Raw genomic sequence first — 24,588 nt, forward strand, 5'->3', positions numbered from 1 at the left:
CGTCTGTTAACTAAGAGTTGCACCAAGGCCTGTCCGTGGTCTTGATCTCCGACAGTTGGTCGTTTGTCCTTCTAATAATTATTTCTATTCACTTACTTCATCTAGATACATTCTCACTTTAGTTTTATTTTTCATTCTATGAAACATTATTTTTACTTTATTTTATTTAATATTTTTTTACTTAATAAGATATAACAACATTTTTAAGGTTTGAAATACCAATCGAGTACTTTGTGGTGACTCGTTCTGACGCACAGGCTTTAGTAGCCCATGTGAGAATATTTCTCAAATAATTAAATTAGAAAAATATAAATTTATTTTACACAATATACGTTAAAACCCAAATATTTATGGTAATTGTATATTTTTAGACAATGAATATATTTATATAATTTGTAATTTTTTTTTGGAGAATAAACGATTTTTGATTTTTTTTTTTTTTTTTAACAGTTATTAAGTTTAGGCAAGAGAATACCTGCTACCTCAAAAAGACCCGTTACACATAAAGATCTTAAATCGATTGTTTTAAATTCAATATCTGGCTTAATATAGATTGAACATCCACCACCTCTTTTAGATAGATCATTCCTAGTAAAGGAATTAGCTAAAATAAAATTATTTGGAACATACAAAGAAACTTCCTTATCAAACAGCCAATTTTCATTCACCATGAAAATGTCACAATAAAAATCATTCAAAAATAAGTTTATTGAGTTTAATTTATTTTTAATTGACTCTGTGTTTAAATGTAAAATACTAAGAGGTGATGTTTGTAAGTTTGCTACGTTGTCCGGGCCGTTGTTGCTTCCTGGTAGTTTCCCGTAGAGGCCTCCAAGTTTTCTGCCATTTCCACACCAAGCGAAGAGGGCTGCTGCAGTTCAACGTTGCCCTGTTCAGGGTGCTTCATGCCTCTTCAATGAAGAACCCTGAAGTTCTGCACCGCCCTGTTCAGTGAACTTCATTAAGGCTCAGCTCCATATTGACCAGAGCTTGGCTTTGTGCATTACTGCCTATCTTGTTTATTGCTTTTGATATTTTTTCTGCTAGCCATAAATTCCCCCTGTAGTTGTAGTGCATACCCTACCAGGTGTGAAAATGCCTTTCTGCCTCACTTGCTTTTACCAGCGTGACATTTGGATGCCGTCGACAAAATTCTTGCAAAAGAAATATTTGTTTTCCTAACCTCTTTATTTCCACACGACCACGATTTCAGATCGTACCTATTTGGTAGGTCCACAAGTACAATATTTGTATGTTGATTTTGTTTAACGTATGAGTTAACCCCTCAAGGGCTTCGCTAGCCTCATTTCTGGCCACATCGTTTGTACCACATATAGGATTAAGACATAATTCTTTTTCAAATTTATTGTCTCTAAAGTTTGTATCATTTAATATATCCTTGGTTCGACCTCCAGGCCTAACAAAGCCACACGCATTATTCGACTTGCGCGTTTGGTTAATATGATATGCCAGGTCACGCCACCAATATCATGTGGATTTGCTTGAGGCTGGTCTTGTAATCAATTTAAATCTTTATTTTCAACAAGCTTATTATAACGATTGTATTCAGCCCAAAGTTTGTGAAAAGGTAAGATTTTAGATATTTTTAATATCTTTTGCCAATTTTGTGGCCATATTCAGAGCAAAATTTAAAAATGTTTTATATTTAAATTTTTTTATTTGTAAAATAATTTTATGTAAGACTAAACAGTTCTTGACAGCGTGTTTCGATTCTCTTTTTTATTTTCAAGTCGAAGAACTGCACATACACTGTCACATTTTGTGTTGATAAACACTAGTAAAAATAAGTACCATTGCTATTACTAACCACAATAGTTAAAATGTGTTTCTCCATGTTTATTTGTATTAGATTTTGTTGAAATGTCAGTTATTTAATTTCACCAGCTGTTATTTGGAGTAACCCATGTTTGCTGTGTTAATTTATGTATGACTTTTGCTGTTTACATGTTTATATCAGACAAGATTTCTTTTATTTTTATGTTTGTATAACTCATATACATACACTCGATATACAGTAACTTAAATATAAAGGTAATAAAAACACATTATTGGATGAAAATAATTTTTTAATGCTAGCATGCTTAGGAACTGAAACAAGGTCAAATCTTGAAATTTTGCACTTTTACATTTTCCATGTAATCATAAAAAGTTTACTTATAGAACCCTATAATTCTGTATATTTTTGTGTATTTCTGACAATATATTGCTACAATTTGGCTTTGAAACACTTTGAATCGATGTAATATTTAAATTACACACACACACACACACACACATATATATATATATATATATACTTTTTCCAAATGTTTTACTCGTTATTTTTTTAAAAGCTATTGCAATCTATATTGGTATATATTGTACTTATACCTTAATATTAATAGAATCAAAAAACTTCTTAGATTTTTGTGGTAAATTTTTAGATAATGTACATGTATGGCATTTTGCAAAAGGGATCACATATTACATAATAAATTTAATTACATATCAGTACATAAAATGAAACTGCTTACACCTCACTCCATCATGGTGTGTACTGATTCTAATAGAGTCAGAGAGTTAGTTCAGTGAAAATTATAAATGGTTTATAAGAGTGAACTTGAACATTTGATTTGACTGAAAACACTTATTAAAAAAAATAGACTACATCCTTACAATAAAATAAACACTTTTTGATGGCTATGCCATAGTACCTATGGAGATACTGTAATATTTTCTCCTGTGGATTGACGTTTGTGCATGTCGGCTCTCACTAGACTACGGCTCTAAGAGAAGTGCAGGTTGTTTTTTTCTCATGGCAAACATTTCTGCACATTTTCATGTGGATGCTATGCTTAGTGGTTTCCTAGTGGTTAGGCCATTTTATGATATTAAGGAATTTTTTGAGTTACCATCTAGGGAATTCATTACTGCTTTTAGTTCGGGCTAGCCCATTTTTTTCTGTAGGCTACCTTGTTTTATTGATGTGTTGTTTAAAATGTCTATTTTATTGTACTGTAAATGTTTCATGTATGCCTGATCTATATTTTAGTGTTTTAAACCAGTTAGATGTTTTTATTGTAAATGTTGTTTTAACTTTCCGACAAATCAACCATTTATGTAAATAGTTATGACATGTAGGCATTGTTATGCAACTATATTAATTTGTGTTCTAGGTACATTGATACTGTACTGAATTACTATATTGACATTGTCTATTGCTTGTTAAAGTTTAATGACAGAAATAAATCTTGAATCTTGAATCTTGAATCTTGCTTATATTATTGGCTAAGTTACAGTTTTTACAGGCTTAAATCTGAGTAATGCTAGGGAAATTTTAGACAACCTGTACATAGTTGTGTGAAGGCTTTCTCATTCTAGGCGTTACGTGTTAATTGTGTGCCTCAGTTTTTTTATTACACCAAGGCAATTTATATCAATAGAATTTATAACTTATTTAAAAGACATTTTTATCTTTAAATTTAATCTATTTACTAGTATGTTTTAAGAGATAATTACTTTTTAAACGTATTTTATGTAAAAAATCCGGTTTTCAGGACGTTACGCAAACTACACGTGAAGTGCCAACGTCCGGTTTTCCAGACGTGTGAAAAATAAATTATTACAATATTTGTATTCAGTTTTAGTCAGCTGAGAGTCTAATACACTATTATATCAATGGTGTATTCAATATAGTACACGACTACCATCAGTACAGCGAAGTAAAAAAAAATGTTTTCATGTTATATGATGAATCTGCTTAGAATTGTTAGTGGCGGAAAATGAAAGGTGGGCAAAATAAAGAGGTAACTGAATTTTATCACAAACAAGCCTAAAATTATTAGAGAGTGTAATGATTTTATGTGAAAAGTGGATAGGAGCGACGACCAAATGCTTTATAAATATTTTGATGACAGAAGAACTAGTAAGTTTTGAAAAGAGGTAATTTTTAATATTTTTACCTGGATGATTGTAAACTGTTTCATATTATATAACCTTAACACAGATAAACCTTTGACTAGACTTGAATTTTCAATTCAATTAGTAGAACAACAAACTGTCAATGAATTGGATAAATCTGCAAAAAGCTTCTAGGCCTAATTTGTCAGATTTGCAAATTGAAACCTTGCAACACACTTTAGAAAACCATAGAAATTCTGATAGTAGTAAATATTTTGAAAAAATACCTGATGTCAGAGAAAAAAACTGTTGTATGTGCAGTATACAGAGTACCAAAAGTGGAGGGAAAAGGAAAAAATCTACTTACATGTAAAACATGTTTACAGACTAAGTGTTTCCCTCTTCCGATTTGTTGAGTGCTGCTAAAAACATTTTTCTATTGGTCTAATGAACTTTTAATATATAACCTATTAGCATAGTGTTTTGTTATATTTTCATTTCATAAACCATCTGTAATGTGTGTAAGTGAACAGCTGAACGTTTGAGCTTACATCTATCTGATGTTACTTACTGATAGTAACAATGGAAGTCTTCAAACCTTGTTATAACTTTATTTTTTATGCAAATACTATGCCATTTGTCCTGGTTGTAGATAATTATGTTGATTTTTATTCAATATTGTTAAATTAAACTGATGTATTTTTTTGTATTTCTTCATGACAAAAATTTGAAAATTTTTTGAAGATAAGTAAAAAATAGACTTTTAAAATATATTCTTTTGTTAAATAGTCATCGTTTTATGGTAAGAATAGTTTACTATGAACAAATGGATAAAGAAATATAGTTACTGCTTCGTAAATAATAAAAATATAATGTTTTAGGTGAAATGTTGCAAAAACAGTAAAATGGACAAAACACTCTTGGGCAACACTTCCTTGGAAAAACTGTCTTTTATAGCACAGTACTTCCAAAAAAATGGGTAGCATTCAGGGAGTTTGAAATTAAGGGTTAAAAAACTGACGTTTGTTCCCGTACTATAAAATATTTCATTGTAAATTAGTCCTATCATATGTTTGGCATCACAGACCAGCCAAAGAAATATGTGGCGGTTGGTATTGTTAAGACCATAAAATTTAAGAGTCAAACAATTTTTTTCTGGTGTATGATGAAGGTCTGAACTGCATACAGTCTATAGGGATGTGCGGCCTACTTGTGTGTCATTTGAATTTAGGCTGTGTCATGTTGAAACTTTTAATTTGGTCTTGTAAGTTGGTATCAATGAATTTTAAATTTTCAGTACCTACAGCTAACTTATTGTCAATTTATGTTCCAGCAACATGATTACCTTAATAAATACCAAGTAATTATCTATAATAACTACAGCTGATTTATGTATGTGCCAACTGATCTAGAGTATTTAGTTACTATTTGAAAACATGGACCAAGCACATACAAGTGAGTAAAAATGCTCTTACACTTAGTAAATTGTTTGCTATGTAAATAAGTTTGGTTTAAGTGGAGAGACATATTCAGTATGGCTGGTACCTTGGCAAGGTGTTTATTATATAATGTTGGTCAACTGAAGCAAAATACCTGGTAAATGTGCCACATGGGTGGAAATGATTTGTGTTACATATTTTAACATTCTACAAATGAAGTTCTTTACGAATATGACATGGTAGTTCATATTTATGAAATATTGCTTTCTAAATTATGATTTTTAAAAAGGTATAAAATCAGACCATAGCGGTACTCTATCCTTAGCAGCTATGATTTTAGTTTGGAGAAAGACTATATGTGTAATATCGCTAGTTTACAGGAGAAAAAAATGGTCACCACAGATTCTATAAGTGTACTCTACTGAGAAAGATACTTCCAACAAACATTCTCTCCAATGTAGTACGATTTTCTCCATAATTTAAAGTTGTAGAATGAAATGGTGATAGAAAACAGTACGTTCTTGCTATTTAGCTGAGCATACTGTATGTAATTTTTATTTTTTACATAACTTCAATCAATCTCTCCAAAGAGTATGTTAAAGTATATGCAATTATTGATATTAAAAGTTTACAAAGATGTTTGGAGCAGGTCCACTGGCTGTAGTTTTTTAAATAAATATTTAAATTTTGCTATTTATATAGCAAAATTTGGTATATTTTTTGTAATAAAAAGCTTTTTATTTTGTCATCTCCCAATATATTTTTGTCTTGACACATCTTTTTCTTTAGTACTGGTATTATTATTCTTTCCAACGAAAGTTAAAATATACTTGCTGTGAAAGTCCGGTGCATACTCCACAACATTCCTGAAGTGCCCGATGCTACAACAGTAAACGTAACCTTTGTGTCCATTGTTGGTTTCCAGGGGTTGAACCCACCCATGTGAGAAACACACATCTCGGCAGACATACCGAGGAGATTTGCGTAAGAAAGGATTATTGCTGATTATGAAGACTATTCCTGCACTTGTAAGAGGATTGATTACCATTTTCCAAAAAAAGTTTGGTACTGGTAACTTCTTGTTATCTGGGTCCAAATAAATGTTCTTGTACGTTCCATTTGCATCTAGAAGTTTCAAAATTCCATAAGTACCTGTGGTAACAACCAGGTCAATCTTTTCCTGTAAATAAACAAAATTATCTTTCAGAGTATGATGATATTAATTATGTCAGAATTAAATCCTTGAAAACTGAGGTAATTTTTTTACTAAATTGTTGACATCACTGAACGAACATTTGGAACTTATTAAGACAAAATTTTACTCTTCAAACAACATTACATTATATACAGGTGGCGCAGAGAAACAGGGAATTTTGAAATATTCGTAATAAACGAATGAATTGTACAAACAACTTTTTAATGCTTAAAATTTGTTAGGCAAGAGTGGAAATTACATGAGAAATCAGTTAAGTGCTGTCCATTGCGCCTAACACATACATTCAATCGATTTTGAAAACTTATCATTGTGCGACGCAATGTGTTCTCTGGGATGTTGGTGATGTGTTTTTCAATCTGAGTCTTGAACTCAAGAAAATTTCTTGGCCTAGTCTGGTACACAACGCTCTTTAGATGTCCCCATAGAAAGAAGTCGCATACTGAGAGGTCTGGAGACCGTGGAGGCCAAGTGACTTTAGCGTTCCTTGAAATTATGCGCTCCTCAAACAAATGCCTCAGTGATGCCATTGACAGATAGGCAGTTTGTGAGGTGGCTCCATCCTGTTGAAACCAGATTTGCTGAATGTCAATATCTGGAAAAGCATGAAGCTGTGGAACAAAACATGTCTCCAGCATATGAATGTAACGTTCAGATGTGATTTACAGTCCATTACCATCCTCAAAGAAGTAATTATCCCTCGACAAGACACTGCACACCATACAGTAACTTTAAGGCTGTGTAACGGACGTTGATGAAGTTCACCGGGATTTCTGCGAGCCCAGTAACGCATTTTCTGCTTATTGACATGCCCATTTAAATGAAAGTGGGCCTCATCAGACATCCAAAGATTTTCAAAGAAATTTGCGTCCTCATTGATTTTAGTTAGTAGCTGTTCACAAAATTATAAGCGTAATTCACCGTCATTTGGTTTTAGAACGTGAACAATCTTCCTTGTAAGGATGAAACTGCAGGCCGTGCAATATTATTTGCACACTCCGACGCTCAAGTCGCAATGATGAGGCGATTTTTCGTACAGAACGACGCAGACTCCTTTCCACTGTGACTCGCACTGCATCAACATTTTCTGGGGTTTTGAACAGTCACTATACGCCCAGGAGATTTTTTTCTTTAAGGCCGAACCAGTGATGAATGACATGTGAATAAGGAACTCAACCGCGGGGAGGAATATCATAATGGCATCGGAACACTCCTTGTGCAGCTGTTACACTGTCGCCATTTTTGTAATACGCTCTCACGGCAACGGCACGCTCCGCACCACTCCACTGTTCCATCTCAACTAAATGACCGTTTCTACTTGGCATCATGACTTCTGTCCCCCACTCCTACGAGACTTACAGGTGAACAACAACTTCAAAATTTCCCGTTTCTCTGCGCCACCCTGTATATAAATTAATAATCTTTAATTTATATGTATTAGTTATTCAGGCTTGAGAGGAGTAATTGTGTCTACTACTATTTACTACTTAATTTTATTAAGAAGAGTTTTATACTTTCACTGATAACCACTAAGATGAAACAAAGTTGTACTTTTAAGTATTAACACATTTTTAAGCCAACACAATAATTTAACAAACCAATAAGTAAATTAATGGTTTTTTTTTTGGAAAAACTTAAAAAAAAAATGATTTGATGTTACATTAAAAAGGTAAAGAAGATGTGGTAATTAGTTCTTAATTAATTGGGAGTAACAATGGCCGAGCAGTCTAAGTACAGGTTCAAGTTATGTCTTTGATCATAGCACTTTTTATCAGTAACATCAACCTTGTACTGTATCAACTCTCTCTTTTATTCTGTTTGATAAGATCCTTGCACAGGTTAGTGGCCCTTGAAGAGGACCAGAATACAGAATAAGGCTTAAAAGGGGAAATGCATCTCCTTAAAAAAATCCCAAATAAAATCATAGTGTAGGTGTGATGATTTGATACTTAACAACCATAAATCAAAATCCAATAACATTTTATTAAATAGTCTAAAGTAATTCAATGCAATTAATTGAATGCATATTTCCTGCACAAATATTTGTTTCTTAAAAGCAGTCAAGTCTGATATTACACAGGAGCTCAGCTATTATAACAATCTTGGTGTATAAAAAAGCTATATATATATATATATATATATATATATATATATATATATATATAAATATTAAAACTGATTTTAAAATATTTTTCTGATACCTTCTGACATGGACCCATACTATGTTTTGTAACAATTGTAATGATAAAAACAAAAATAGAATTGTTTTAATAAAAAAAAGGCATATAGCTGCTAAATAAAAGTGGAAATTAGAAAATAATTATTCTTTAGTTTTAGTTTAGAATCTTAAAATGCATAACCAACCGAACCCTTTTGTTAAACCCTGTATTTCACAGATAATCGAGGATTGTAAAAAAATCCTCGATTATCGATTAATGCAATTCAATGCAAAATTTTTATGCTTTCTCATATAATTCCAATTTCAATTCTATAAGATATCATATAGTAGTATTTTAACTTTTACTTACAGTTGTGGCTAGTTCTCTGATCCGGTTCTCTACTCGTCGCCAGTTTCCGCAGTTGATGCTCTGCCATTGCGGAGCTGAGTTGACATAGAAATATGTAGCAGCCTGCCATGCTCCCAAAGTGAAGTCGCAGTCCGGTGCGAGATGCCCACGGGACAAGAACGTCTTTCGCAAGATGTAACGAGCTTTTAACTCCCCGAGCAACATGGTCAAAACCCGTTCTTGGTTTTGCTGAAATATTATCTTTAGGATTAAAAGCTAGTATGTTATATTTTAAACATATACCATGCTATAGTCAGGTGAAACATCTTATATTAAAAGAAAACTGATTTAGCCTATTGTTAAAAATTAATCATAGTACCATAGAATTAGAGATGAAGTATTTATAAATTATTTGTTAAATATTCAAGATAAGATATACCTTGCGGTAGAGTGGTTCTGGATTAACTCCTTCGTACAGTACATGAGAACCATGCTGGAAGTAAGGACGGCCATTAGCTGTTCGTTTGGCACCCGCTAATATGGAACCATTGAGAAAATGTGTTGAGAAGAGTGAAGTTAACCGATTGGCAATATAACAAGAAGAAATGAGGCGATGCCAACCAAAACTCTAGAAAGTAAGAAATATCTTCAAGTTACCTGTTGTTATTCAAATATTACTTATAATACCATTTTTTGATAACGATAATAATTTACTCAGTTTCTGCAATTCACATAGGAGACAAGAATTTATTTGGATCTCTCATTTTATTTTGTTTTCTCGTGGAGGAAGACATATTATGTAATCAATAATATTTAAAAAGTAAATGCTGTATTCCAACTCAGATATACTAAAATATCTGTACGCACTTGTCATATTAGTGCTTTGTATATAATAAATTTGGTGTGTAAGCAATATTTTATCATTTAAAAATTCAATAATGTTGACTAATAAATCATTTTATTTGCAGATGTTGGGCTATATTATTCTTTCAAAAGTACCAGGATCCATTACTGACTACACAATATGTATAGATAGATACCCATATTCAAAACTAATAGTAGAAAAAGTCAAATACTAACATGAAATCAATTTTGTGATCAGAATGTAAAGTTTAGTGCTCGAAAATATATGTTTGATCCAAGAACGTAGCCAGGAAAATGTTTTTGGGAAGGTCAAGAGGACTGATATTTTCCCAAAGTATAATTTAAATAATAATAATCGTTTGCTAAGAAAATAATTGAAAAGTATTGAAAATTTGGGGGGATCCATTCCCCTTGGATCCCCTCACTGGCTACGTCCTTGATTTGAACTGTTTTACTGTATTAGATATTGATGTATCAAATAGCGGACTACTTCTGAATGATTTGTAAAAATATATTGTGACTTTCATAATTTTATCATTGGTTTAATATTAACAATTTTGGCTATTTGATTTGTAATTTTTTATGTTGAACACAAGCAGTACCATAGTTAGTAAAGAGGAACACTTGTAAAACATTTAAATGATTCATGTATTGTTATTGTCATAATATTTAAATTATTTCAACAGAACACGTAGAATTTAGTTGTTTAATACTGCAGTATTGTATTTAAAAGTTATTACTGTAGAAATGACTGATGACAATTAAAAGACACAAGATAAGTAAAATTACTGTCTTTTCTATACCTAATTTTTTATATTTTGTATAAACTTCTATGAGCTAATTATCATTTATTTCACATCTAAAGACTTGATTAACATTTAAAGAACATTTTTAAATTTCCTTTTGCTGTTTGCAATTACTTACATGGATTTGATAAAAAAATTTTCAAGCTCATTTATTAGTTTTATTCATAATACAATTTTTCTCATAAAAAACACTTCAAAATTAAAACACTTCATATTATGCATGGTCATAATATGTGAAATGATGTACTAATGAGGTTAAACTCATACTATAAAGGTTGAGTTTCGCAAAAGGACTTGCTATAGAGGGTTAGAGTGTTGACCTGAATTGGTGGAAAACCTGTGGAAAAGATATAATATAAAAGTGCTTTTAATATTGTGTAATAACAATTTCAAGGGCTAGCTATAGAGCGTTAGAGTGTTGATCTGCATTGGTGGAAAACCCGTGGAAATGACATAATATAAAAGTGCTTTTAATATTAAATGTTATGACAATTTCAAGGGGGTCACAATAATATGCATGTGTTTTAAGAAAATCTTGTTATTGAGGTTCGTTTTAGCAAGAGTCTACTTTAATTGAATCCATCAATATATCGACTATTGGATAGTCAAATCAATGCAAAAAAAATTCTGCCTTCCAAATTGTGGTGTACAACTGATTGGAGAAAATTGGCAAGGCCAAGGATAACATTACAACATCGGTGAGAAGCCAATACAACTTAAACATCTGATTTCATATCAGTTGAACAGTTTAGTCTTAGGTTAAACCACTAAGAACTCCTACCAGCATTATGCCACAATGTTAAACAGCCTGGATAATTTGTGTTACTTCAAATCATATGACATAGTCACACAGTACTTATTAATGTTTATGTCTGAACTCTGGTTTGAGAGCATTCTTAATAATCTATAGTTAAGCGTCTTAAGCGACGCATTTTATATATATAAAATGTTGTGTGCAAGTCTAAATTATCTATTGTGAGATTGAATGAGACCAACCTCGTAGCCGATCTCGACCATAGCAGCGCTAGGATGACCACATCGCCGATCTGTCAGTCTTACTGAAGACATAACTGGACTCACACACTGGAGGTCTGCAGCCTCCAGCTCGGCCCCTTCTACCAGCAGCCGGTTGCCTTGTACACAAGTGGAAATCGTGTACCGTAGGTCATTACCTACGTTCAACCGGTTGAACTTGCCCGGACAAGTAATGATCATGTTTTGTCCCTTCTGAAACAATATATATTCTGTCAGAGAGCTTTATTTATGAAATATCTATTACAAAATATTATTTACTCAGCAATGGGAATGTTAAAATCATAAGTAAGGACTACGAGTAAAGAAATGTTGATTTATTCTTTTATGTTTCAAAAAATAATTGAAAGTAGAATCAGATGTGGAGATAGTTTCAGAAAATATAATAATAACTTTTTTACTGTTAATTATCAGGACCCCATGAGGTAGACTGAAAACATCTCAAATTAGAACTTGTGGCTACATAATGGGTATTTTGTCCCATCAAACATAGTGCATCTTTGGTGGGAAGGGCTGATTCAATGCAAATGTTTAGTTTAGCTCCAGTTCACCTTCATCTTAAGTGCAACATTTGAAATCTGATGCTTTTGCAGACTTGACTCCTGAAATCTAGAGATATGTTCATCTGAAGGGATCCAAAAATAGTGGGTGATGAAGAATGAAGTGGTTCAAAACTGTAAGGAGTCAAGTCTGCAACAGCATCAGATTTTACATGCTGCACTTAAGAGGAAGGTGAACTGGAGCTAAATTAAACATTCAAATTATTTCATCAGTTGAAAATTTGTGAAGCTATTCTTATTTTATTTCTCTATATACATGAAACCCGAAGTCAAATAGGACTATCCTTTGAAATGACAAGAATTTGTATGCAGTGATAGTGCATTATTAGAAGAGAATAGAACAAATGAAACTAATTAAAATGACGTGGACAGTTCTTCAATGTAACCACATAAAAAAAACCACACGGTTTTGATGATGAAATACTGCATGCTAAGTCTAGCATCAAAAACCGTCTTATGTGTCAATCAACATCCTACAGAGGGCTGAACTCAGCTTTGGCGGGCCCCACTAAAGACATTCATGCGGACACCATCATGTACCGCCACCCGCCCCCATACATATGTGGCAGGGCGGTCCTGGGCCTTGGTAAAATTGTCCAAAAAAACCGGTCTGAGTACAGGCCTGATCCTACAACAACAGTATATGGCTTTGCAATCATCATAACTTCTTTGTTAACTTTGGAAGCCCAACAACACATATAAGGACACAGAGTTTGTACAATAATATCAATTAATCTAGTTTTTTATTGGTGCCACCTTTCTCTTGCACCGATTTTTCTTGTTGCAAGACAATTCATGTGGAATATTCTCAATCTAACTCTAAAACCTATTCCAAAATTATATAAATAATTACATTTACTTTCTCATGTATAATGAATATTAATAGTTTGTTTTATAGTTTTCAAATACTTTCTAGACTGTAACTATCTACTAATATGCTGGTTTTTAATTTGTTTCAAACAAAATATAGATTAACATAATTTTTTACATTTGTAAGAGCATACTTATTAAAAAAAAGTATAAAAGTATTATTTTTTAATCACATAATCAATTAATTTTAATTTTTTAATTTTCCAGTAAAATTATTGAGGTAAAGTGGTTTAAAATTATTAATATACATCCTGATATCAGTACACTTTATTTACTTTAGACACTTATAGAAAACTGCCTCTTCTTAATATTTTGAAATACTACAAACTCATTATGAAATTTATATAACTAACTGAAATGTTAGTTTTAATGCAATACCATTAAAATGAAAAAATAGTATGATGGCATTGTATGCTAATAGCTTTAATGTTGTTTGCTTATAGTCAAAGTAAGTAATTAGTTGAAAAAAACAGAAATTTATTTCATGTACATATGTTTTAAGACTTAGATTCAAACTAAATGTAACAAAATGTTTATATAGCTTTTACTATTTATATGTAATCTATTATTATATGCAATAATAGAAAATTTAATTAACAAAATATCACAACATTAATTAACAAATATCATTAAATTTTAAATGATCAGTCAGCAGTTCATACCTTGAGATATAATGCACCTCTGTTATGCAGTAGAGTAGGCTTTGCTAGTTCTGTTCCATGCTTTCCATAAATCAAGAAAACGGGTTCATAACTGTCTGACATGTCTTTATGGAGGTAGATGGTACAGCCTGCTGTGGACAAAGGTTTAAAGATTGAAGAGATCTTTTAAGTTTTACTTTTATTTTGATAAACTAAGTAATACATTTATAATATGATCATAATAGTGAAAATATTATTATTATTTTATAGTTTTATGCATATTAGAATTAAAAATTAAAACATTTATTTGGCAGTTACTACAATTGTATACATTACAATCAATAAAACATTGTCACGACCTCTACTTCATTACAGGGTCAATCCATTTCAAGTGGTTTGGAGAAGGTTTATTTAATTGTTCAATTTTCTAAGAAAATATTGTTTTTGGGAAGGTTATTCTCACACATGACTTAAATTATTATTTACTCCATTTATTTTCCTGAGACTATTTTTTAAACCCAGATGAATAGATTTTTTTACTGTCCATACATGCAACTATCTTATGACTGGCATCACTTAGAGCCTTGAAAAAACATTGCCTTTAAAACATCATTGGCTACAACTCCTTTTCATATAATTTTTGCAATTGCATTTACCTAAGATATTTTGGCACAAAACTAACATACAATATCACTAAAAAGACACTTTTAAGGTTAAAACTTTATTTAAAGAGGTTGGATCGGAACACAGAGAAGATCGAAGACAGAAGTCTCACTGGCAAACTGTTCACAGTGCCATCCAATGGCCACATTGGTGATTTCATTTTTATAGATTTTATGTCTTAGCAATGTAAATTGGGGGCAATCTCAATAAACTTCTCACAATCAAAGTCTTTAAAATTGAGATGAATTCAGCCTTGGATTTGGGTTTATCACATCACACGTCACAGAATATCAACTTATGGTCGGTGATACATTCGTGCTCAAAAATATTAGAAGTATGAACTATTCCCACAACTGGATTGATATTCTTGGCCACAGTTATGACGACAATAAGAGAAGATGTACTCTCAGTGATGCGAGTGGGTTCTCTTATAATTTGAACGAAACCCAACGATTGAAAGATTTTCTCGTGATAATTAACATCTGCTCTTCTTTGGTTCAGAAAGTTCACATTCAGGTCACTCAACAGAATCTACCTCATGTGACATGTTTATAAACAAAGCATATATAAAAGAACTTATGCAAGAATATGGTGCATCTGGTGGTCTATATGCAATATAGACACACAGCTTCTGACCCTTCAGATAAACCAAGCCACATATATATTCAAGTCATACAAGCGTAATAAAATTGCACCTCACATACAGAAGCACACCACCTCCACAACATCCCAGCTAAGGCAGCCTATCACAACGATGAAGTGTTTAGCCCAGTACATCAAAAACATTAGAGGGAATATTTGAAGATAGCCATGATTCAGTGACTCCCAACAAGTCAAGGTGAAAATCATCAATTACCGAAAACAAAGCTGTAAAACCTGTATTAAGTGATCTAAAATTTACAAGTGTTACTCTACATCAAAAGACCATTTGGTCTCATTTCCCAACTGAATAGTACTCCCCAAGGTATCTAAACTTAAACTCCCAGTCCAAAGTCATAAAAGATAACAAGTATGACAATTCATAATTCGAATTTTGATTGAAACCATGGTAGAATAAATACTCCTGAGAATTTTACAGTAAAAGTTAAGTCTAAAAACATAGTTAACGATTTGTTTTTTGATATAGAAAATACATGTACATTATTTTTATAGATCAATTTTAATTCTCTTTCTTTTACTAGGATGCTTTATTCTAGCTTCATATGGCTTATACAGGGTGGAAAAAAAGTATGGAAACGTTTTCACTAATTTTGTATGGCTTCACTTATACAAATTAAATTTTGTACATCACCACTTGTATTAAGAACCTAGTTTTTGAGACCAGTGGGGAATTTTATCTTTTCAGGGGGACGGCCCGTGAGGAGTCGGACGAAAATATTAAATGTAAGCATAGGCCGAGTTTGGTATCAAATTAAAGGTCTAGTAAAGAGAAACTCATTACCGCAAACCGCACTTAAAAAGGTTGACCCTATCCAGAGTACAGGCCGTATGAATTTCATGACAAAGAAATTTAGTAATTTTGTATTGTGAAGTAACTAATTTACTTTCAGTAGTATGTTTTATGTCGGTTATGTAAATTCGAAAAACAATTTCCAACAAAAAATTATTTTTTTACCTCTACATTTGTTGGATAACAGTAAATAGGGGTTTTCCTGTCTTGTCTTCAAGAAACTGAGAGTATTCAATAATACCACCTTAACTCCTTATCAACATGAGGTCAAGGTCCAGTCCCTCCATCCCTTTTATCTCAGGCAAACATAAACTGGTTTAGGCAATACAGGGTTGACCCAATCTAGAGTTTGAATTTCATAAGTAACGTTTGATTAATTATTATTTCTCCGCAATTTCACAGTCTCAAGTAAACTGTTCTGACTGAAAATGGCACTTTATGGAACACAATTATGCAAAAGAATTAAATTAAAAATTATCTATGTATTACAAAAAATAACCATACCTTTTAAATGAGGTGCTCAAACTGCTCTCCGAACACTTGTTGGCAATGAGCTAGTCTATTATAAAAACCTACTGCAGTCACATTTTGAAGCATCTCGGGTGTAATTCTTCTTGCTTCTTCTAATAAACGATTTGTCAGCTCCTCAATGTTGGCTGGTTTAGTTTTATACACATTATCTTTTAAGAAGCCCCAAAAAAGAAATCTAGTGGATTAAGATCCGGTGACCTAGCCGGCCACTCAACGGTACCCCTGCGACCAATCCAACGGTTAGGAAACACTTCATCTAACAGATTGCGCACCCGCAAATAGTAATGGGGCGGTGCTCCATCTTGCTGAAACCATACTGCATTAAAATTTGCCCCAAGAAGAGCACGCACTGCTGGCAAAATGTTATTTGTCAACATATCTCACAAAGCCTGTCAAACTCCGAACACCACTCCTTCATCTACTGAGGAGAAAATAGCACACCAACATGGACAACACCCGATGGAGGACATCTGTTCTAAAGTGGAACATCTACAAAACACGGATGACCTTGAAAGCTCTCTTACTCTAGCAGCTGAAGTTGGACATACGCTTCTTGCAGAAAACCAGAAGCTGAGACAAGACGTGCTTGACTTAACCTTCAAAAACTCTCAACTAGCTCAACTACTCGGAAATTTGAAACAGGCAGAAGAAATTAAATTTGAAATGAGAATATAAGAGCTTGAAAAAAACAATGAGACTCTAACACAAACAAACCTTACTTTAGTAGATACATTAAGAAAAGCAGAAGAGCACCTAGCCAAAGAGCGACGCCTAAGGGAAGATCTTGTAGAAATTTTTGAAGAGCAAGATTTAGAAAAGGAAACCTTAATAAACAACCAAGAAAAAGAAATTAATAGGCTACAGGCTGTCGTAAAGAAGCAGAAAAGGATGCAAACAGAAGAAAACAAAAAAGATGTAGCCAAGACATTTAAAGATGTAGAAATGCAAACAAGCTCCACACGACAACCAGAGCCCAGTTACTCCACAGACGTCTTAGCTGAACTAGCACAACTAAAAATCCGCCAAGAAGGAATAGAAAAACATATGCTAAACTTCCAAACTCAGCTAGACAACAACAAAAAGGTATCCGAGGTTTTGACAAACCCACAAAGCTCTCCTGTCAGGCCTACATCCTACCCAGCTCAGCTGAACCAAAACAAGAAAGGCAAGACTTCAGGAGACGTAGCTAAAATAAGAAAACAGCTAGATCACAAATCTAACACTGAAGATGGTAATCCATTAATTTCAGACAGTTGTCGAAATAATGCACAAAATCAAGAACGAAGCAGTAAAAAAATATGTAATGTGCCAACAACACAGAGACCTCATGTCAGCATCTCCCTACAGGTGGCTAAACATAGAGGAAATCTCAATGCAATAACACCAAGCAATAGAGCCAGCACCAATCCAAGTCCAGTAAAGATATCAAATCCGCCTATAAGCAAGGAACCACCAATGAATGCAAAAAAGAGAATGGCAGGAGAGAGTTATGAAGATTTCTTCAACAAACACATTCAATTTTACAAAGAGTTACTAAGAATTGCCGAGACAAAAACCCATGATAACGATAAAAGACAGGCATCAAATCTAGAACTCAAGAATCATCCCTTATTACCACATTGTGAAGACCAACAAAACACAGCACTTGAAGAAGTCACCTCAACCAATAATCAGACTATCTCCAAGACTAACCCAAATTCTCACAATTTTTTAGGAGTACTTCAGATGAAAAACACCAAAGAATGACAGAAAATACACTTACTGTTCTCCACCAAAACACTGACAGAATCTCTAATAAAATCGAGCGCCTTAATACTTTCCTTACCAGCTTAGAACCAGATCTCGTAATCCTAACGGAACATGGACAAAATAAGGAAATAATTGGAAACACAAGGCTAATAGGATATGTGTTAACTGCAGAATTCAGCAGAGAGCGTTATCGCAAAGGGGGAGTAGCTATTTTCTGCAAAACCCACTTGAAAGATGATGTTGAAATACACAACACGCATGATCTCTGTGAGGAACTGGTCTGTGAAGTAGCGGCAGTTAGAGTGAAACTTGGAAAATGCTGCATTTTTCTTGTTGGAATTTACAGGAATCAGGGAAACATTGAAGCTAGTCTGGAGATAGTCTCAGATGTCTTAGAAAGTATTCCAACAAACAATCCAATAATCATCGTGGGGGATGTTAACATTGACAGTATAACAAAAAATCATGAATACACTCTGATGAGGGATATGTTGAGCGGACATGATATCCAGAGACTAGACCTGCCACCAACAAGAATAACGCCAACTTCAGCAACGTCAATTGATTGTGTCTGTACTAATATTACGCTCAAGGACCTCAATGTAGAAATAGTCAACACTGGGATATCAGACCACACAGGTCAACTCTGCACAATCAACTGTAATAGAAAATCACCTCCACCGCCCACTATCGAACAAAGAAATATGTGTGAACGGAATCTACTTCACCTGAAATATTATCTTAGCCAGCAAGACTGGCCAACAGTCTACCATGCAAAGGACATAGAAGAAAAATACAACAATTTTCAAAAAATACTCCTAAACTCAATAAACTCTACATGTCTATTAATCAGGTATAAAATTAAAAAACCCAAATACACATTGACTGACCAAATTGCAATACACATGAAAAGACAGTTTCTCGAAGCACAAGAAAGGTACAATATATCAGGAAGTGAAAATGACAAATTGATAATGTCACGGCTCAAAAAAGACTATGACTTGAGGCTGAAACTCCTTAGGAAACAAGACCATGCAGAAACAGTGTCAAGGTCAGATAACAAATCAAAAACTCTTTGGCAAATTATAAATTCTGAAAGGAAATCAAAAGATGAGAAGTCCCTACCTTTAGCACTGGATATCCACGGAAAACATGTACAGGAACCAAAACTGATTGCCGATCACTTTAACACGTTCTTTACCAATATAGCCCACGAAACCATTCAACTGAATGGACACACTAATTTACAGAAAATAACACCAGCAGAAAATTTCAATGTCCCAACTTTGATACTTCAACCAACAAACAGAGAGGAAATGACTAAACTCATTCAATCATTGAAGGTAAAAACCTCTACCGGTTACGACAATGTCTCTACAAGACTCCTGAAAATCTGCAAAGAGGAGCTTGTCGATCCCTTAACAGAAATTATCAATAGTTCATTTAGCCAAGGAATATTCCCATCTGCATTAAAAATAGCTAAAGTCTACCCCAAATACAAACAAGGACCCACCACACAACCTTCAAACTACCGCCCTATATCATTGATACCAACCTTCTCTAAAGTAATTGAAAAGCTTGTTCTTAATAGGATTTTAGAACATTTATCAATGAATCAACTTTTGACTCCACATCAACACGGTTTCTTACCAGGTAGATCAACTACAACTGCTTTGATAAGTCTTGTAGAGTTTTTAGCTGATCAACTCGAAGATGGAAACACTTCCACAGCCATATTCCTTGACTACAGCAAAGCCTTCGACTGCCTTAGCCACGACCACCTGCTATCAAAACTAGCTACGCTTGGAATACAAGGACAATCCCTGGAATGGTTCCGAAGCTATCTCACAGGACGAAGCCAGATGACAGAAGTGAAATGCACAGCCAAAGGAGTTACACGCCAAATATGCTCAGGACTACAAGCCATCACTCGAGGAGTGCCGCAAGGCTCTGTTCTTGGACCAGTCCTCTTTATCCTCTACACAAACGATTTTCCTCAGTACATGGAGGATTTCAGCAGTACACTGATGTATGCTGATGATACTGTGCTTCTGCTCGGGAAAACAAATCAAGAAGAGCTAGAGATAGCTGCTTACACGGCTGTTAATATGGCAGTGCAATACTGCCATGGCAATGACCTTGTTGTAAACGAGACAAAAACAAAACAGCTATTCTTTGGAAGACACAAAGACACTGTAGGAGGACTGCCTGAACTGGAGGAAATCAGCACTTCAAAGTATCTTGGAGTGACAATAGATGACTCTCTGACGTGGACACACCACATTGACAACCTCTGTAAAAGGCTTAGCGCAGGACTGTATGTGATCCGCAGGATGAAACATATCAGCGACCTAAGAACAGCTAAAACTGCATACTATGCTCTCTACGAATCACATCTTCGATACGGTATTGCAGTCTGGGGAGGTACCACACTAGGCAACCTGCAACGGGTCCTAATACACCAAAAGAGAGCAATTCGGATCCTTGCAAGCCTACGCACAAGAGAATCATGCAGGCAAGCCTTTCAAGAACTGAAGATTCTCACTGTGGTCAACCTATACATCCTAGAAGCTGTGACCTACGTACACCTGAAATCACCCGATGAAGTGATGACTGGAGCACAGCAACATGACTACAACACTCGGCATGCTGCAAACTACCATCTTCCAGCTCACCGCCTAGCGCCCACAGAGAAGAAGCCAACGTATGTCGGAGCAAAGCTGTGGAACGCCCTCCCACTAGAACTGAAGAGGAGAGACCGGCTGCAGTTTGGACACAAACTAAAATTCTGGCTTCAAGACCATCCATTTTACACGATAAATGAATTTTTAAATTGTACTATTCTCTAAGAATATGTTCAATAAAGAATTTACAATTTATTGAAATAAATTTCGCCTGTTAGATTTCCATCTATCACAAACGGTCCTAAAATGTTATTGTTTATTATTCCAGCCCACATATTCACTTTCTGAGGCCTTTGTGTGTGGCCTTCTATCATCCAGTGTGGATTATGGTCGGCCCAGTAACGGCAATTATGCCTATTAACTTGTCCATTAACAAAGAATGTAGCTTCATCTGAAAACAATATCGAACTTAAAAAATTTTGAATTTCGTCACACTTTCTCATCATTATTTCGCAAAATTCAGTCCTTCGATCAAAATCATCCTCTGCAAGTTCTTGGGTTAGGGTTACTTTAAAAGGGTGATACTTGTTTTTGTGTAAAACATTCAACACTGAGGTATGGCTCATATCAAGATCTTCTGCAGCCACTCTGGCCGAGGTGCTGGGATTTTCAACAAATGTTTGGAGTACATCCAAAGAGTTTTGTTCATTTGTTGCCGATTTAGGCCTGCCACTTCTTTCGCGATCTTTGACTGTTCTAGTTTCTTCAAATATTTTTACTGTCTTAAACACTGTTGACTTACTAATTGGGGGTCTATCAAGAAAAGAGTCATTAAACAAATGCGCTGTTTCTTCATAGGGACGAACTAGATATCCATACCCACGCATCATAAGCAGCGTGATTCTCTCAAACTCACTAAGTGACATTGCTTTTAAAACTAGTTGAATAAAATGTAAACACTTAAGTAAAAAAATTTATAACTATCGCAGTACCTTCTAGTGAAGACTTTCAATTTTATCTTACGTGGACGAAATTATAACGTAGACTAAAAACCAAGCTGATATTAAAAATACAAAACTGTGGAGTTTTGCTGTGACAGTACTGTTTGTATTGCCTAAACCAGTTTATGTTTGCCTGAGATAAAAGGGATGGAGGGACTGGACCTTGACCTCATTTTGATAAGGAGTTAAGGTGGTATTATTGAATACTCTCAGTTTCTTGAAGACAAGACAGGAAAACCCCTATTTACTGTTATCCAACAAATGTAGAGGTAAAAAAATAATTTTTTGTTGGAAATTGTTTTTCGAATTTACATAACCGACATAAAACATACTACTGAAAGTAAATTAGTTACTTCACAATACAAAATTACTAAATTTCTTTATCATGAAATTCATACGGCCTGTACTCTGGATAGGGTCAACCTTTTTAAGTGCGGTTTGCGGTAATGAGTTTCTCTTTACTAGACCTTTAATTTGATACCAAACTCGGCCTATGCTTACATTTAATATTTTCGTCCGACTCCTCACGGGCCGTCCCCCTGAAAAGATAAAATTCCCCACTGGTCTCAAAAACTAGGTTCTTAATACAAGTGGTGATGTACAAAATTTAATTTGTATAAGTGAAGCCATACAAAATTAGTGAAAACGTTTCCATACTTTTTTTCCACCCTGTATAAGTTTTGTATAGTAAGACTGTTAGTTTTTGTAGCAAAATTTGTATTTCAAAAATAAAATTTTACAGAGTAAAAAGGAAAGTACTAATAAGCACTCCAAACCACACTGTTTTTTTTCTTGCCAATTAGAAAGAATTTTTGTCTCATGATATAAAATGTCACAGAAAAAGTAGATTAAGAAGCAATAACTTTTATTCTTGAATACAATTTTCATAAGACACTATTAGACTTGGCTGATAGCTGATGTGATATCTTATGTTATACTGCTACTGTACTCCTTTCACATTTTCTATTATTCACATCAGTTTACTTGATAAGATAGACAGAGAGAACAATACCAATTTATTGTTGAGACTTAACTTGTTGTGTGATCTCTGGAGAACCAGTGGAACAACTTCTTGATGTGCCTGATTAGAGCCAAGTGTGAATTAGAACAATACCAATTGTAGAGACTTACCTTGTTGTGTGGTCTCTGGAGAATCAGTAGAACAACTTCTTGATGTGGCTGATTAGAGCCAAGTGTGGCTTAGAACAATACGAATTGTTGAGACTTACCTTGTTGTGTGGAGTCTCGGGAGAACCAAGAAAACAACTTCTTGATGTGCCTGATTAGAGCCAAGTGAGGCTTCACCAGGCAGAGAACCATCAGCACTGCGAAGAGGACATTGTAGAACATGTCAGAGGAGTATTGCTGCTAATCAAATGTACTTTTAATGATTATAGCCTCAAATTTGTTTACTGTAATGCAACTTTCATTTACTCCATACTTTTAAACTGTTAACTTTTGATAGTTTAATTAGTAATAATGAAACTATGAAGAGTATGAATACTTTCAAGATGCTTATCTCTTGTTTAAAACTTTATTTTTCCCTTAATAAGTTCATTGTATATAATATAAAATATTCAAAATACAGTTTTTTCAATACAGAAGTTGCTTTTTATTAAACCTTATCTATAAAATGATGTAGACTATTTGGTTAACAATGTTCAAAACCTTTATATGGCTGCCACTTTTTCTAGGTTATCTACATTAATTATGGCTTAAAACTTAATTTTTTATTTACATTACTCAAAAATTATAGTGAACTTGTGTGTAAATGTAAATGCAATAATAAATCTAAAAATAGCTTAATTTGATAAAAATGGCTATAAAAAGATTGGCCTCTCATTTTGTACCCCAAATTAAATACAACATTTACAAAAATGACACATTTATATATATTTTTTTATACAAATAACAAATAATGTAAAACAACTTGTAAGTAGTAAGTGACTACCAACCTTTTTGACACTACCAAACAAGTTTACATTACAATTCAGTCCCTCCACAGATCTCATCAATCTGAACTATTCAGTTATCATTTACTCATATCTGCATCATTATCAGATGTTTGTGGTGATTCAATGTTTAATGTTCCTAATGGATGAGTTATATTGATTGTATTGGCATTTAAATCTATTTCATAATAATAAGGTAAAATAATCAAATATTAGAAATTATTTGACATTTCCTGTTGATATAACTTTTGTGTTGCACAGTTAATATTGCCATTTGTATACGTTAATGTCACTTGTGGAGCTGGAAAAGTTTCATTTCGGTTCTTTGTTTGAAGGTTATTTTTGACGATGGAAGGATTGTGAAGGAAACAGGATTTTTCCAGACATTTGCCATCGTTCAGTGAAACAAGAAAACAGTAACACTACATTTCGGTCGCGTTAGTATAATATATATTTACATTGGTCTTATGTATAACCATGTTGTCAACGAGAAGATCGCAGAATAAATACATTTTTAAACAAGCTGAATTCAATAATATGAGGATTTTAACGTGTGATATATTAACAAGTTTATTCATACAGTAAAAAGAAAATATAATAAAAGTGGAAAGTCAATGTTATTGGTGACAAAATCTGATTTCAGTGTACTCTTGCTTTATAATACATTCCCTACCACATCAGAACTGTTATTATTTAAATACTGCTTTGAACAAAAGAAGTTATAGTTATAGTCACAGTCATAGTCAAACCACTTTATTTCATAATATGTACAAGGTACAAATAATA

The 24,588-nt window shown here is 33.6% G+C and overlaps 1 protein-coding gene across 3 annotated transcripts; it reads right to left on the bottom strand.

The window, feature by feature from the left end:
• Positions 1 to 701: 701 nt before the first annotated feature.
• Positions 702 to 23,956, bottom strand: LOC124359231. 3 transcript variants are annotated; one of them, XM_046811803.1, is made up of 7 exons: positions 23,806 to 23,956; positions 23,080 to 23,215; positions 13,854 to 13,984; positions 11,726 to 11,956; positions 9,499 to 9,687; positions 9,081 to 9,308; positions 702 to 6,519 (listed from the first exon to the last, which is right to left on the bottom strand). In XM_046811803.1, exons 1-7 carry the CDS (start codon positions 23,860 to 23,862, stop codon positions 6,085 to 6,087), a joined length of 1,407 nt encoding a protein of 468 aa, XP_046667759.1. In that variant the 5' UTR covers positions 23,863 to 23,956; the 3' UTR covers positions 702 to 6,084. The 3 variants fall into 3 exon arrangements, with proteins under 3 accessions (XP_046667759.1, XP_046667760.1, XP_046667758.1); XM_046811804.1 differs by having other exon boundaries at positions 13,854 to 13,981; positions 23,080 to 23,218; positions 23,806 to 23,947; XM_046811802.1 differs by having other exon boundaries at positions 23,080 to 23,218; positions 23,806 to 23,946.
• Positions 23,957 to 24,588: the final 632 nt, after the last annotated feature.

The sequence above is a fragment of the Homalodisca vitripennis genome, chromosome 4 (assembly GCF_021130785.1).
Source record: "Homalodisca vitripennis isolate AUS2020 chromosome 4, UT_GWSS_2.1, whole genome shotgun sequence".
Taxonomy (NCBI): Eukaryota; Metazoa; Arthropoda; class Insecta; order Hemiptera; family Cicadellidae; genus Homalodisca; species Homalodisca vitripennis.